At 39.3% G+C, this 17,550-nt stretch overlaps 1 protein-coding gene across 1 annotated transcript in view; it reads left to right on the top strand.

The window, feature by feature from the left end:
* Positions 1-17,344, top strand: part of Ube2w (ubiquitin conjugating enzyme E2 W) — a 49,266-nt gene extending 31,922 nt beyond the window's left edge. The window contains exons 4-6 of the mRNA XM_057790594.1: positions 1,861-2,016; positions 5,374-5,449; positions 15,258-17,344. Of these exons, the coding sequence (XP_057646577.1) occupies positions 1,861-2,016; positions 5,374-5,449; positions 15,258-15,271 (246 nt within the window). The 3' untranslated portion in view covers positions 15,272-17,344. The remainder of the gene's footprint in view (positions 1-1,860; positions 2,017-5,373; positions 5,450-15,257) is intronic.
* Positions 17,345-17,550: the final 206 nt, after the last annotated feature.

Raw genomic sequence — 17,550 nt, 5'->3', positions numbered from 1 at the left:
AAAGAATGAACCTTCTGCAAGTATGGAGGACAAATAATTGATTTCTCTCATTATGAGAGAGTAGAGGTGGGCGGCCAGGTCTTAAAGGCTAAGGAAAGCACTTGCTGAAAGTTTGGAGAGATTTATCATGTTAAACTCAGCTTAACAGTCTGAGGCCTACTCGTTTGGACAGTCAGCTTGTTAATGTGCATATTTCTAAGAATCTTTTATTTCGTTTTTGGCATTTAGAGACAGGGGTTCTCTGTGTAGTCCTGGCTGCCCTGGAACTAGCTCTAAATACCAGACTGGCCTTGAACTCACATAGATCCAGATCCACCTATCTTGCCTCCTGAGTGCACCACCACTGCCCGACCTGTAAGAATCTTAATAAAGTCAGATTTGTGGCTAGATATTTAAGATATCTACCAAAACCTTAACTGACTTTAGTTTCACAATATCTATTCTGTATTAAATGTGGGTATAACTTCACTCTAGCCAAACTGATTTCATTGGCCGTCTTCTTCATTTAAGGAGAAACCACTCCCCACTCCCAGATACATGCAGAGCAACAAATGTTTCATCGGTTTCTGTCAGAATTTAAAGTTTGATTTCTCCTCCTCCTCCTTTTGCTGCACAGGCTGAGCGATTCTGTAAAGTCTGTGCGGAGGCTGTGGATGAGTGGGAACTCACGGATCTTGAGTGGCGTCTCTGAGTTTGTCCTAACGGTGGTTGTTGCTGTTCGTTGGAGAGAAAGTTTATACCATTCCCAAGGCCGGCCGTGGGCCTCTAGGCTCGAGTAGAATTCCTTATGTCAGGCTAGAAGTTGCTCCTGCAGTGGTGTGCTGCCACACCCAGCCTGGTCGTGAATTCAAACCAGGTCTTCATCCTAGTGATACTAATGTTTTTCTTATTATGGTAAGATCACCAATTAAGAAATGACTGCTAAACTACAGAATTAATACGGCACCTTGTAAAATGTACTTGAAGATTGGTGAGTTAACTTAATTTGAGTTTTATATAAAAGCAAATAATTCCTCTTAGAGCTGTAGCTTGGAGTGGCGCGGTTGTGGGGCACGCACAAGGACCTGCGTTCTTTGCGCAGCACTGCAAGATAAAGAGGAACACCTACATAATTGATCTTAAATCCATCTCCTGCCTTTGAATTGTGTTAGAATATGCAGGGTATGTGGATTTGTTCTCTCTCCTGTTTGGGTGCTCAGGTGGTTTACTTGAAGTGTTAGGGCAGAGGAAGGCGTTTGCAGTTGTGCCAAGGCAAGATAAAGGAACAGCTTCAGTGAGTAAAGGCAGAGCGGAGGCCAGCAGCAATTAGGACTCAACTTCATTTATCTTTTATCCTAATCGGGCCTTTGGCTTTGTTTGGTTTCTATTGCAGTTTTAACATTGAATACTTTTGGAATTTTAGTGCATTTGGGTTTGTTTTGTTGTATTTTGTGTTCAAACATGCTTTCAGCGTGTAGCCCTGGCTAGCCTGGAACTACTGTGTGGAGGTTCACGCTGCCTCCCATTCACCAGGATCCACCTGCCTCTACCTCCCAAGTGCTGGGATTCCAGGTGTGCATAATGAGTAGAATCTGAAAAAACAACATTCTATTGAATGTAGTTTACCTTTCCTAGTGAAAAAAAATGCAAATTTAGAAAATTTCAGTGAATTTAGAAAATAGTTTAGGGTTTTGTATTGCTGTATGGTCATCTATGCAGTGAGGTTGTTACTGAATTGTTGGTGATGAGTGGACATTTGCTACTGACATCTATTTGTTTTTATTTTATGTCTTAAAAATTATTACTTGTTAAATGTGCAGAATATTTTAGTTTTTAATAGTAGAAAGTATTGAGCGTTAATGGAATTTTATTTCTTCTTAGGTCATGTTTACTGGTGAGAATATTCCTGTCCATCCTCATGTGTATAGCAATGGTCATATCTGTTTATCCATTCTAACAGAAGACTGGTCCCCAGCGCTCTCAGTCCAGTCAGTCTGTCTTAGCATTATTAGCATGCTTTCCAGCTGCAAAGAAAAGGTAGGATTTTCCAATTACTCCAGGTAATGTCTCCTCTCTCAGCATAGGTAGGCTTACAGTTTCAGTATATAGTTATTTGTGGTTGAAGGAGGATTCAACGTTTTTTGGTTCTAAATTACAGCGAATGACATTTTTAGTAATAAATTGGAAACTATCTTGTTATCGTTGATTCTAATAGACTAGAAGTCAAGCTCAGTGTTCTATCTGTATTTCTAAAGTCTAGTTTATTGAGTGTACAGCATGCTGGCACTATGGGCAGTAACTAGACCATAGCTGTCATTTAATCATTTTGAACAGGACATTTGTGCATGAGGTTTTAATCTGAATTTTATTTCCATGAACAGTCACAGTAAAAGTGAACAGTACATTTCTGTTTCTAGATTTCACAGTGGAAAAGTTAGAAACGAACACCCCCTGGCTTCTTAGCCCCCTTTGCCAGCTCCTATCCACAGCAGCACTTCTCAGAGTTTCCCCAATCCAGAGCTTTCCTCTCTCACTGGTGAAATTAATGGAAGGATGTCATTTACCAGTGGAAATTTTGAAATCTTCACTTTTGTTCTCCTGTATTTACACACAGGTGCTGTCTCTAATGGAAGTGGAGGGAAAGACCAGATGAAAAATGATGTGTAGTAATTCAGATGCCCTTAAAATAGGGAGCTCTGAGGGGGTGCATGTGTCTTTAGCAGATTGCTTCTCTGTTCTCCAGATTAGATCCACTGCTTTTTTTTTTTTTTTTTTTTTTTTTATTAATTAGACTTTAGAGACTCTTTAGGATAGTAACTTGTTTTTGAACAGTAGGTTGTTTAGAATCGGGAACACCGGAGTTACTGTTGCATTGAGATGGTTCGGCAGCTAAGTGTGCTCACGATATAAGCCTGACAGTTGATCCTTGGAGCCTACATTGGAAATCAAGAACAGAGAGTTTTTTTGTGATCACCACTTAGAGTGTAGTACACACATGTGTCTATAGCACACATAATAAGATATTTTTTAAAGAATTTTCCTGGTGTTCTTTTTTTAAAAAACAAGAGTTTTTTTGGTTTTGTTTCAGTTTTGAATTTTTTAGTTGTTGTTACTTTAAAAAGTACAGGGAATAATAAACCAAATTGTGTTTGCTTTTTTCCTTTCAATTGTAAGATGAAGAGCCCTTTATCCAGTTCTTATGTACAATATAAAAAAATCCTATCATTAAATTATGACGTTTGTTATTAATTAAAAGACCTGTCCTCATTCAAAAACACTAAAATGTGCAAAGAAACCTATTTTAGATGAAGTATGATATATGCATCTTAAAAACATTTTTAAAATTATTTTTATTATTTTTAGCCAGGCTGTGGTGGCACAGGCCTTTAATCCCAGCACTCTGGAAGCAGAGGCAGGCGGATCTCTGAGTTCAAGACCAATCTGGTTTACAGAGTGAGTTCCAGGATAGACTTCAAACTACACAGAGAAACCCTATCTCGAAAAACAAAACCAAAAAAAAAAAATACTTTTTTAATATGTATGTGTGTTTTACCTACATGTATGTCTGAACACCATGAGTGTGTCTAGTACCCGTTGGAGGCCAGAAGAGGGCATTGAATTCCCTGGAATTGGAGTTAGAGATGATTGTGAGGCACCATGTGAGTGCTATGAATTGAACCAGGGTCCTCTGGAAGAACTGAGCAGCCAGTACTCTTAACTGCTGAGCCATCTCTCCAACCTCCTTAGGATCGCTTTCACTTCCGTTTCTTCTGCATTTTCAGGTTGTAATCAAGCTTTATTTAATCAACAGTTGTTAGAAATGAGTCTTCTTGTTTATTGCTTCAGTATCTTTCCTCCTCCACCCCAGCACACGCACACACACGAATACACACACTCTAAGCTTTCCATCTGGGAGACAGAGCAGGTTGTTCTTACAGCGACTCCGGTGTTCCTTGATGCTTCCCAGCGGCGTGATGAGTGGGTTTGATGTGCACTGCCATTGAGATGGTCACTGGTGATTCTCTGCCCATTGCTCTTGCATGGCCTGATGATCACTAGCTGTTGTGTGCATCTACAGGGATGCTTACACCACAGGCCAGAGACTGACTGTTGCTCTGGGTGCCTCTCATCCTTTTCTAACCATCATGGTTCTGCTCACCCTCTGGTTTCCTGCTTGTATTTTTTGTATACTTTAGGATAAAACTAATCATTTAATTTACATTTTTGATAAACTCTTTTTAGTAGAATTGTTTGGTAGGTTTAACCATGATTATTTAAGAGTCAGAATTTCTGTGAGTTTTGATAAAATTAAACATTTATTAGCTACTTGCTGGTTTTATCCTATGAAGTACTAGGTGACAAAAAAAGGAATTAAGTAACTTAATTTTGTAATCCTAAATTTTAAAGAAATTTTCTCAGATTGTATCAGGGTAGTCTTGGAGTATTTAACAAATTGTACCCAACTAGTCTTTTTGTTCTTGTTGGTTGAAATCACCGTTTATATGAATTCATGAATGTGTCCTAAGCATCAGCTGACAGTTGAGTACGTGAGCGTCAGAAGCGTCAAGTGGATGGGCTGCTTTTTCCCCAGCAGTCTAGATTGTCCCTCACACTACTGCTTTCTGGCTGGACGTTTCTTAAATGATGTAGCTTTTGACCAGCATCAGTAGAAGAGGTAGTCTCTTAATCTCTCATCTTCATTACTCTAAGCAGTTAAGTCTAAACACCGAAACAGATATTTAATAGGGAAAGAAAGACTTTTATCAGAGTCGTAAAAGTTAGCCAAAAGCAAGGGTGAGACTCCCACACTATTAGAAGCCACCTCTCAATATAGCATTAGTGTAAACATGACATTTGAACTCTTGACAAAAAATTAGGCTCTCTCCAGTCTTCCTCCAGTGTGGTTAGCATCACTCTTGGCCAAGGTGTCTTGCAGAGCTGCCAGGTTTTCCAGATTGTTCCAGTCGGGGCAGATGAGGAACAAGGCCACTGGCACACACAAGCACTAAAACATCTTTTCTCTTAGGTGTTGTTTGAAGTGGATTCGTCTCTCTGTCCTTAGTACATTGCAATAAAATAATAAGCCTATGTGAATACTTGGAGCATGCTGTAGTTCTTTGATAACCTTAGTGAGGTCGGCTTTTGTTTAGCTGGTTCATAGATGTCATTAAATGACTTGATGGAGAGATAAGTACGAGAAATTCGGATGTTATGTACTGGAACTAACCTCTCCTACCACCCAGCCTCATTAAAACAATTGAGGCGTACATTCTTGAGTAATGCTTTTAGTATTTCCATTGTTTTTCATCTGTTCTGTAATAATTTTGCTAAACTCAATTCTCTTAGTCATTTTCTTTCCAAACTTACCTGTTTACTATTTAAACTCTGTTTCAGAGACGACCGCCAGATAATTCCTTTTATGTGCGAACATGTAACAAGAATCCAAAGAAAACAAAATGGTGGTATCATGGTGAGTAGTTTTTATTTGTAATGACAAATTTTTGATATTTTTATATTTGAAAGATATTTGTAAGACTTGGGAGAATAGTGCAGGATGTAATTGAGTTAACATTTTTTAACACTACATTTTAGAAAATCTGAGAAAATGTGGATATTAGACTAAATTTTTTTTTTTTTTTTTGGTTTTTCGAAACAGGGTTTCTCTGTAGCTTTGGTGCCTGTCCTGGAGCTATCTCTTGTAGACCAGGCTGGCCTCAAACTCCCAGAGATCCACCTGCCTCTGCCTCCCGAGTACTGGGATTAAAGGCGTGCGCCACCACCACCCGGCTAGACTAAATTTTTAAAACAAAATCATATCCATCATATAATAAGTAAAATCAGTATTACTTTAATAATTCTAATAATACCATTTTGGTACAAAAGTGTAGTGTCTTACGGTTTTTTTGTTTGTTGCAGTTTTGAGGGTTGAGATGATTTTGTTTATATTAGTCTGCCTGTCCTGAAACTAGCTCTGTAGGCCAGGCTGATCTTGAACTTGCAGCTCTCTCCCCACTTGCCTCCCAAGTGCTGGAATAAAGGTTTATGCAACTGTGGTGGACTAAAGTCATATTAATCTTTATCTTAAAGCTGTGGGGAGCCCTTCCTATGAAGTAGAAGTTCTGATGCCTTGTACACTCGGTTCTGCTCCTTTTCATATTTGGAGGCAGTTACAGTCCATTCTAAGTGCTCTATTAGAGAAGGCCTGCCTTAGACAGTGTTCTGTTGCTGTGAAGTCCCCATGACATGACTGCTTTGTCAGAGAAAACCTGCTTACAGTTTCCGACGTTTAGTCCATCATCACGGTACAATGGAGGCCGCGGCTGAGGCCTACATCCGGATTCGTAGGCACAGAGAGGATGACTCTAGACTTCCACATGGGCTTTTGAACTCTCCAAGCCAAAGACCACCCCCAGTGACACACTTCCTCCCACCAGACCACACCCAATCCTTTCAAGTAGCACCACTCCCTGGAGACCAAATCTCTGAACTGTGGAGTCATTCTCTTTCTAACCCCCACACAGCCATCCTTTAAATATTTGAAGTTTGAAGCCCATTATTTTAGCTTTATGAAAAAAAATATTCTTGATAATTTTAAATTTCTGTTTTTCTTGTGTAGTGAGACACAGCGGGCTACGTTCCTGGTGCCCGGCCGCCCGCACGGCTACCTTTATACCCGAAATATTTACATGGAAACAGTATTCATTTAAACACTGCTTGGCCCATTAGCTCTAGCCTCTTACTAGCTAGCTCTCACATCTTGATTAACCCATTTTTAATAATCTGTGTACCATCACAAGGTGGTAGCTTATCGGTAAGATCCTAACCTGTGTCTGTGTCGGGTGGGAGAATCATGGCGACTGCCTTCACTGCCTTCTTCCCAGCATTCTGTTCTGTTTACTCCGCCTACCTAATTTTCTGTTCTATCAAAGGGCCAAGGCAGTTTCTTTATTTAACCAATGAAATCAACACAAAACAGAAGACTCTCCCACGTCATTCTTGTTCAGGGAGCAATATGTAGGGTTTTTTGATTATTTGTTTTTGTTGTTGTTGTTTTCTCTTTTGTTTTTTCAAAATAGGATTTCTCTGTGTAGTCCTGTCTCTCTTGGAACTCTCTCTGTAGACCAAGCTGGCCTCAAACTTACAGAGATCCTCTTGCCTTTACCTCTTGTGTTGGGATTAAAGGTCTATGCACTACTATTACCTGCAGTATATAGGTTTAAAATACAGAATTGCTGGTATTCCCCCCTGCCCCCACCCTCTCTCTCTCAGACTTAGTTTCTCTGTGTAACATTCTTGACTGCCCTGGAACTAGCTCTGTAGACAAGGACCAGGCTAGACTCAAACTCACAGAGATCCGCCTGCCTCTGCCTCCCGGGTGCTGGGATTAAGGGCTTATACTGCCACTGCCTGGCTTGCTGGCATTATTTCTAAACTAGTCTTATTGCTTTTCCAAGGATATAATTTAAGTTAAAAAAGCAAATGCTTATATTCCCCAGTGGACTTCTTTTTCCTTTAATGGGACTGGATCCCTTAGTCTCATTCCTTCTAGATAGTTCTACCACTGAGCTATATCCCCTTCTATACATCTTAAAGCAGGTGAATAAAGGTCACTCCTTGTGATACTTATATCCATAAAAGTAATTATTTTTCTAGTTTGGCTTTTAAAATTTTTTTTTTGTATTTTATTATCCTAAAGAAATCAAGCTTGGCAAAACTTAATGAGAATTTGACCTTTTCTCCTTATCTTTTTTCCTTATCACAGAAGTCTTCTGTGTTTTCACCTAAACTATAAATTTAAAACTTCCAAGAAGTCGCCTAAGATGAGTGGAGTCTATGGAGTGGCACTATGCTCAATGAAAGGAGGGCCACAGAGATATGAGTGCCCATGTAATAGGAAGGGAAATAGTTACCACAAACCCAGAGCAGCAGTGTCAAAGGTGGAAGGACTGTGAAGGAGTTACTCGTGAGAAATTAGATTTTATTGTGTAATCAAGTGTGGCTCATACTTGTAATCAGGAGTTCAAGATCATCCTTGGCTACGTAACAGATGGGAAGCAGCTTGAGCTACACAAATAGTCCCCGTAAAGACAGAGTAAACTGTAGGTTTGTGTGATTGAGTGAGGTGCATTGTGTGCTACACGACTGCAGTTTCCACACTCAGGAGGCTGCAGCAGGAGACAGGGAATTCCAGGCTAGTTCATGTTGAGTGCTCAGATCTGTCTCAGCACACAGACGAAAGTGTATGGTTAAGAAGAGGAAATATGAGTTTAGAACTATAAAAGGTAGACGGATATTAATCTGTTAATGTCAGAACAGGTGATTAAAGTGGGATTGTAATTACTTAGGCCCTCATATGTAAGATTTAAAAAATGCATCATACATCAGGAGGTGTCATCTCAGAAAATGGGTAAATGCTTTACATAAGAAATTTACATTTTTATTTGATAAAATATTTCCTGTGGATTAAATATTTTAAAAATGCTTTATAAAAACATGGAATATTAAGTAAGGAGAGAGGATTCTTCTTCATTTAGAAGGCGTTCTAGAGCCGTGTGTGGCAGCACATGCCCGTAGCCCCCATGTTTATAAGATGTGCCGTGTTTGGGGAGAGCCTGGGCTGTAGGATGAGATTCTGTCTCAAAATAGAGAAGAAGAAAAAAAATATGAAGAAATGAAACATTTATCTATATGAACATTTAAAACATTAAAAGCAAAGGTGATTTATGAAATTATTTGAGAATGAATTATAGACCGGGAATGTAGTTCAGTGTTGGAGCCCTAGCTGCCATCTGTGCGACTCTGAGTCTGAGCCCAGCCTACCTCGGGAGAGTAAATGACAGACAACAGCATAGCGCGGAGTTACAGACTTAAGGCTTCTTAGACTTAGTTCTGAACTAGCAAGTGACATGAATGGAACGCCGTAGGCTGAGGCCGTAAGGGGTGGTGCAGCTCTCCACACTGCTGATGACACACGGCACGGTAGTGCAAGTGTCTCCTTCCTTTGTGGTGTTTTTTAAGATGTCACACATGCACATAATGTGTTTTGTTCAATCCACTCCCACCCCTTTCGTCCAGCTATTCCCCTGCTCCTCACTTTCTTCTCCCAGCTTCTTGTGCTCTCTCTGCCTCTTTGCGATTTTCAGTCCACCGTGTCCACATAGTGCTGCTGGGTGTGTAGAGTGAGGGCTGCCCACTAGAGCCGTGGTGTTCAGACCCTTAACACAGAACCTTCGTGTTGTGGTGACCCCCACCATAAAAGTATTTTATTGCTACTTCATAACTAGTTTTGCTACTGTTATGAATCATAATGTAAATATTTGTGTTTTCTGATGGTCTTAGGCAACCCCTGTGAAAGGATCACACATAGTATGATGTTGGAAATCACCATACTAGAGTTTAGGTAGCTTTTCAGGGGCTACATCTCTTTAAAATCTGCTGTTTCCTCAGCAGGGAGGGTGAGACTTTGAGACCCCTTGTCAGCCATGGGGTTGTCTTGAGCTTGTCCAGGTCTTCACATACTGTCGCATACACTGAATGCATGTGTACAACACAACAGCACTTTATTGTTATTCGTCTGTGTATGGAGGTCAGGTTTGCACAAGCGCTTCTCCCCAATGATCCATTGTTCTCACTTACATGTAATTCTCTTTAGCCTTGATTTGTTGATTTACAGCAGATCTTTTTATTTTTTAGTATGTATTCTTTCCCTGAAGGAACCCTGAATGCCTGTATAATCTTCATGTACCACTCCCCTTTGGGACAGATTTACTGCGTATGTAAGTTCCATATGTACTCAAGAAAGGGGCAGTGTTGCTGTCGAGATAGTGGAGCAGGTGTTGTGTCAGCCAACTAGGAAGCTGCAGAGCATCTTGTTTGAATTCTTCATCGTTTATGAGATGCTAAAACCTTTCAACAGTTGGACCACCATAGTATCTTTCCCTTTGTGCAGTTCCAGGCAGTACAAACAAACACCTTAAATTAGTATTATAGTTGAATTGGTGCTGTCTTACCAAAGAGATCATTGTTCTCAGCAAGCATACCCCGTTAACTTTGTTGGAAATTTCAGATGTCAGTTTATCTTCTGCCTACTTAGTAGGTTCAATTCCAGAAGCTCTTCACGGACATGCTCTCAGGAAGTATGCATCAACGCTCTGCTCTTTGCCTCTCGCTCGTCCTCCCACCCTCCCTTTCTTCTCACTGTCTTACCCTGGCGGCCTGGAATTCCCTGTGAAGGCCAGGATGGCTGTGAACTCATGGTCGTCCTCTTGCCTCCTGAGTGCTAGGATTACAGGTCTGTGCCACCACATCTGGTTCAAGAAATACGTAGTCTTGCTGATGGCTTTTATTTTTCTCTTTATCTCTGAGATGGAGACATGTGTGTTTTTTGGGCTCATCTTGCACTACTGATCTCACGAAATCTTGCACTACTGATCTCACGAAATCTCCCCTCCTCGCCTTAGCTGCAACTGTAGGGCATACTACCTTGCCCTACAGACTCCTGTTACTTCTTAGCTGCCTTGGGGTTTCATTGCTGTGATAAAATACCATGACCAAAGGCAGCCTGGGGAGGAAAGGGCTTTACACAGCTTTACACATAGATCACAGTTCACTACCGAGGGAAATGAAGGGAGGCGCTCAAGGCAGGAACTGAAGCAGAAGCCAGAGGGACACTGCTTACTGACTTGATCCTCATGGCTTACTTAGCCTGCTTCCTTTTACACTCAGGACCACTTGCTCAGTGGTGACCCAGCCCACAATGGGCTGGGCCCTCCCTCATCAATCATTAATCAAAGAAACCCCCATAAGCCAGTCTCAGGGAGCATTTTCTCAGTTGAGGTCCCTGCTTCTCAAATGACCCTAACTTGTGTCAGGTTGACAGAAGACTAGTCAGGACATTAGTGTTGTCTAATTCTCAGACCATTTTGATCACATTCACATCCCACTCCTCCCCCTGACTCCTCCCAGATTCACCCCCATTTCTTCATCTTACCCCTCCCAACTTCATGCCTCCCCCACGCCTTTTAAGGTACTCTATTGAGTCCAGTTTGGGATACCCACATTCTCATGGTGAGGTTAGCTTCTGGAGCTTGCTAGACCTGTCAGGGGCCACACTATTAAAAAGACAGAGTCTCTCCCGTAGAAACTATCAGTTGTCAATAGTTCCTTAGGTAGGGGTGAGAGTTTCTGAGCAGAACGGTAGCTGACTTGATTTGTGCAGATATGTGCAGACAGCCACAGCCACAGCTGTTGTACGCTCATGACAGCACCAGTAGCCTCCAGAGTCTACTGCCAACCAGACCCCATTATCCATGGCAAAGGTACAGAGTATAATTTGTGCTATAAAAATCCTACAATACTATAAAAGAATTAAAACGAAGTAGGCAACCAGAATCCATTAATAATAGGATTTGTTTACTGGAATCAGTATTGAAAATATTCATCTTCCATAGGCAGTAGTTTTCTACAAGGGAGTACAGAGCGTTCATTGTTGAAGTCCTCATACAATGATGTGCTCAGGCATTAGGGTAAGCTTACACTTGAGTGTTCACATCAGAGGCCTAGGTTTACAGTCAATGAGTGTGTCAGCATAGTATTTAGATAGCATACTTAACAAATGGGTGGGTCTAATATAGGAAGGTGAAGAATGTTTTCTTTAGAACTGGGCTTCATTCTGCTTCTGTCCAGCTGAAGCATTCCTTGTAGCACTGTGAAGATTCTAGGAGAGGGGAACATAAAGTCTTAATTATTAGTGTTCAGCTCTCTGGGGCTGGGGCTGTAGCTCTTTTAGTAGAATGCTTGCCTAGCATGTGAGAAGCGCTGAGGTCCGTCCGCAGTATTCCGTATGTGGGAGTGGTGGCACACACATGTCATCCAGCCTTCAGGAAGTGGAGGCAGATCAGTTCTTTATCTTCTACATCTCCAGTTCAAAGCTGATTTGGAATACTTTGAGACCATGCCTCAAAAAAATAAAATCCTCTTTTTTTTTCTATTTTATAGCCTTTGTCCATAGATCACAAATTTACACTAATTGTAAACTTTTTTAAAAATTTTGTTTTACCTTTTTAAAATTTATTTTCTGTAGATGAGTACTCTATCTGCATGTACACCTTTATTTCAGAAGAGGGCATCAGGTCCTACTATAGTTGGTTGTGAGCCACCATATGCTTGCTGGGACTTGAATTCAGGACCTCTGGAAGAGCAGCCAGTGCTCTTTAACCACTAAATCATTTCTCCAGCCTTTGTTTTACCTTTTAAGGTTACAAAATAACTAAACCCCAGAATCTAGAACTTGAATGGTTTAACAGTCCCCTAGTCCTCCTCATGGTGACAGTTCAGTTACCTGCTAAGATCTCTCTTGAATCCGTTTGTCAAAGGAAAACTAATTCCTTAAACTCTTAGGAGATAAAACTTAAATATTTTTTCTGTTTTGCTGTTAGCCTTTTACTTCATATTATTTGCCTGTGTTGATGTGGTTTTTTTTTTTCCAAGTCTTGTGTCCTTAGTGCTGTTCGGGGAGATGAGTTTCCAGTGTAGTGGCTTTCATCCTTGTGGGATGGATGGGATGCCCTTCTCTGGTTCTCACGTCTCCATCAGCCAGTGAAGTCAGCTATGGACCTCTGGAGCCAACAGTTTGTGTTGTATTGGAGAATGGGATTTTAGTAGAGGCTTTGGTAGTTCCTTCCAAAGAAGACTGAAATCATCATTATGAGATTTTTCTTTTGTGAAGGTATTATATGGCCACAGGTATTTTAGTTGTGAGGTTAAAGACTGTTAATGGTTTTTCACAACTTTCTATATTTTTTTATATTTGTCTTGACCCAAAATAAGTTTTATGCCTTTGTTCCCATGTGTATGTCTGTCTTAAGACCTTGTCAATAATCTTTGCATATAATTAAAAATTATGTGCTATATTCCTTGAAGGTATTTTGTTTTCTTGTTTGGTTTCACCTCTTAGTTAGGGAAAGCAGAGTTAGTTTTGACTCATCCCCATGTTGATGCCAGTTTATTTGCAGACCCTATTACAAGTATTTATTGGGGAATTAGAACCTTTTAAGTCCCTGTGAGTCCTGCTATTAGAAGATCATTCAGTTCCAGCTTAAGAACTTAGTTCATTTCCACAAAGGCAGGTAGAACCATATCAGACCTAAATTATTTTAATATTTGATATAAGATGGGAATTCGGATATAGAGAATAGCTTTGGGGATTTTATAATCATTTTAGTAGCCCATTCTACAGAAGTCTACTATGTTGAGAACCTTCCAGAACAAACAACCTTTAATAAAGGTAAATTTGTGCTGCCATCTAAAACATGTGGTATGTCTTGAGAGATACAAGCTTGTTTCTACTGTAATAAAAAGCATGCTTGATTCAGTTTACTTTCTTACTGTATATATTGTTGTTTGTATCAATCTAAAGTTTGTCTCAGTGCTGTGGTATATTAGGTAGAATTTAGGGCCACACTGTGACTTAGAGTTTTAAGTTTGATGAGTTGTGGTGTTTGTCACAATAAAATACTTTATTTATTGAGCTGGCATTCCTATAATCTTATTTACTTCAGGGGCCATTGTGGGCAGATTGTCAGCTTAAGGCTCTCCTGGACAGTTCAGTAAGAACCCGTCTAAAAAACCCCACTCATTCATACACACCAACAAAACAAAACAAAAAAAAATATACATATATACATGCACACACACAAATCCCAAACATGCACACATACACACATAAAGTACAGCTCCCACCCCAATACTAAGAAACAAAACAACCCAAAATCCAAACGCACACACACAAAATTAAAACATTGTTTATCTGAGAAACATCTTCATATTTCTGTTTGGTTTACATTCATTACGAACATATGTTCTTCCAAATCTACAGAAATAGGTACTTTGATATGAAACATACAAGATATATAAATTCTTCATTTGTTTTTTGTCTTCAGTGTATTCTTTTTCATTGAAGAGTGTAGTCATGCCAGCTAGCACATGTCTTTCGTCTTAGCACTTAGAATCTGGATGCAGGATGGTGATTTCAAAACCTGCCCTGGCTACTCAGCAAAGTTGAGACCAGCTTGGGCTGTATGAACCCTGTCTCAAAAAATGTTATATTTTGGTGTGTGTGTGTGTGTGTTGTTTATGCTCTAAAAGGTAAGAAAGGGCTCGAATAACGTGAGTTGTGAGCTGCCCAGCATGGGTACTGCGGCTGGAACTGTGGTGCTCTACAGGAGCACTCAGCCTCCAAGCCGCCCCTCCAACCAGTTTGTCCTGGTTTGATAAAAAGTCTCCCCATGTAGCCCAGACTGGCTGCATACTCAAAATCTCTTGGGCTCTTTGTCTATTGTTGTTGCTAGGATTTGGGCCTAGGGCTATATACTTGCTTATTTTTTATTTTTAAATTATTAAACTATGCCCAAGGTTAGGAAAGTACTGTGCCACTGACCTATATCACCAAGTCATGATTTATTTTGAAAATCTACTTTATTTTACCATGAATACAATCCATAAATTCCCCTAACATAACGGTCTTTTTGGTGTTTATCCGTGGAAATTTTATTTTCACTACATCAGCCTTGACATGGAATTATTTGGGAAACATTTGGCCAGTGTTTTCTGAGTTCTCTTTCACAGCTCTTAGAGTGTCACTAGCTGGCAGCCTCTTTCTGAAAGGAACTCCTTCTCAAATTCCTCAGATACAGTTTTGTAAAATAAGTCATGGACACTACAGTTATGTACTAAGTTTATTATGCTGAGGCCACCGGAAGGGATTACAGAACCATTCTTTGGGGTTTTAAATGACCTTGCACATGCATATATACTTCTTAAAATTAGTTTCCTGAAGGGACATTAACAGCATTGAATACCTGTTGATTGATTTGAAACTTGTATCTTCTTGTTGAAGAGTTGCCTCATAGACTGCAAACACGTGATGCGTTATTTTGAGTAAAATGGCATGACTGTTTTAGTATTGCTTATAGACAGACTCTTAAGATGTGTTGAAATACATACTGCGTTAGCATAGCAATATCTTGTTTTAAATTAAACTGATATACTAATCAAATATTTTAAAGTTCTTGCAAACTCTCATTCCTTGAAAGAATAAAGGTTGGTTTGTTTGTCACTATATATATAATTAAACGCACATTTTTATTTGTAACGATTGAGAGAGGCAAGTCAGATCAGCCATGTTCTTACTACTTGATTTTATTTCTACATGAGATTAACTTATAGATTACTTACACATGCTTAACTTTTTAATTATCTTTTTTCTTCTTTTTTTAAAGATGATACTTGTTGATGCCACTGTTATCATCCTCGTAGCAGAAGATAGTCCTACTGAGAAAATGAGCACTTTGATCATTCAGTCTTTGAACTTTAACCTTTGACTGGAAGTGACCTATAGGCAATGAAGACTACTTCCTTTTACTGCATTTTTACTCGTGTGCATTCTGGGCGCATGTTGATCGCTGGCTCAGTCCAGGCAACTGACATGCTTTATTAGTCATACAGTATTAATGCAGGTGTCAGGAAATGTCAAATATAATTCCATTTTTTATTTTTATTTTTTTAAGCTTTTGGAAAAGTTCCAGGTCCTCATGTATTGTGCAATAACAGTGACTTCCTTGGTGGTCTGGGGACGTTCATTGCCGGCAATGGACGTTGTAACAGGAAGAATTTTCTTAACTCCTGCCACTTGGTGATTAATGCATGATAGGGCCTATGAAATGAATTTATCGGTTATCGTGGGATTAGAAAGGAAGTGAGGGATCCAACATTACATTGAAAGTCACCCCAACTCTTTATATTTGGATTCTATGCACTGTGATCCTAAGGCTAACAGCATGAAATAACATGCATCTTTAAAGGACCGTAAGAAAGATCATTGTGTATTTATTTAATTGTTTATATCTGCTGTCAAATTGTTTTGACATGGAAAGTTTTCAAGGAACATTGGCAGAGAGGTACAATATGTTATCCCTATGGTGAAAATAAATTCATTTGTTGTATATAGTCCTCAATCTCTGAAGTGAAGGTGTGAATAATATAGGGTGTGAATGGTTTAACCAAGGCTTTATTTTGGAAGTAAAAAAATTGGCAGTGATGCTTAAATTACTGCCACCCATCATTTGGGCCTGTTTTTTTCCCCCCAAGTATATTACACTCTGTTACTTCCTGCTAGCCATCAGCATGAGCCCTACTGCCTAAACACTATTTCATTTATTTATGTTTGGAAATCCATAAACATTTTTGTTTGTAATCTTGTTTCTTTTGTTACATTTTTAAGTTGTTTGAATGTTACAATACTTTAATTGAAAGACTTTTGTCAAGTTTTTTTCTTGTAAATTTTCTTTACTTGTATCATCTTGTCCTTCAATCCTGTACCCTAAAATGAGAAATACATTTTTGACAGAGGCTTAATGTTTTAACAAAAGAGTGTGGACATTTTTATTTTAAGATTTTGACAAAAGAACACCATAAAATGCTATGTTTGCATATTTGTCTCACACAACCATACAGGTTTTCTTGGAAGAATTTGTTTTATTTGTTGAAAAGATTTTGCTTACTGCTAGATGACGTTTTTCTATCTGTCTGTCTGTACCTGTCTATCTATCTATATCTAATCTATAAGACGGTTGTTGGAAAGATTCCATTCTAAGTACCATGTACCATGTAAGTTAATGATGCTACAACTAGGTCTTTTTAAGAAGCAATTAATGTATTTTATAAATTACCTTTTCACATATGCAAGCTCTGTTTCTATGACAATGTCATTTTTACTAATGCCTTACTGTTGCACTCTTCGAATATCCTGCAGTGAATCTATTCATCGATTGGGGCTTAAAAACTAAAGCCAGTTGGCCGAAAGGTCTGACATATGTACCCCCTAAGATCATCCAGCTGATGATTGGGAAAGAATATTTTAAAAATTGTTTTTAATCTCTGTGTAGATGACATTTTGTAGCTTTGTACATGTTGTTAATTAAGGGCATATAATTTTACACTCTAAAAGATAACTGCTGAACTCAGGGGTGGGTAGACTTCAAAAATATGTCTGCTGTAGAAATAACTTGAAAAAAAAATTAAAATTATGGCCAGCCACCAAATTGTGGAGCCTGTTTATACTGCTAGGTAGTAATGGTCATTTGTTAAAGATTGTAATCATTTTCTTCTGTCTCGACTGGATGTGCATAAGTTCTCACAGTGATCATTGTTAGTTTTATTAGTTGGCCTATTTAAGACAAAAAAATCCTTAAATTCTTAGTTTTCCACTGCTTTTAACATGGAATTATAGCTCTAAATTAGGTGTTCCCATGTTGTATGTCGCTGCTCTAAAACTAAATAGCTTGATTTTTTTTTCAGGGTAGGGTGGGGCAACACGGGGAGCTCTGTGTTCATAGTCCTCTTACTAAAATCCTCCCATGGGAAGTGACCTGTGATGTTTATTCACCAAAGGAATCGATACACCAGGCCAGGCATTAGCAGTGAGTGCAGTAGCGTCAGGTGCCAGCTCCAGTTGTCTTTACGACAGTGTTTTAATATACTTCTGTATGTACAGATCTAGAACATGGATTCAGT

This window comes from Chionomys nivalis, chromosome 16, assembly GCF_950005125.1.
Source record: "Chionomys nivalis chromosome 16, mChiNiv1.1, whole genome shotgun sequence".
NCBI lineage: Eukaryota > Metazoa > Chordata > Mammalia > Rodentia > Cricetidae > Chionomys > Chionomys nivalis.
Note: the sequence above shows the minus strand (reverse complement) of the source record. Positions and strands in the feature narration are given on the sequence as shown.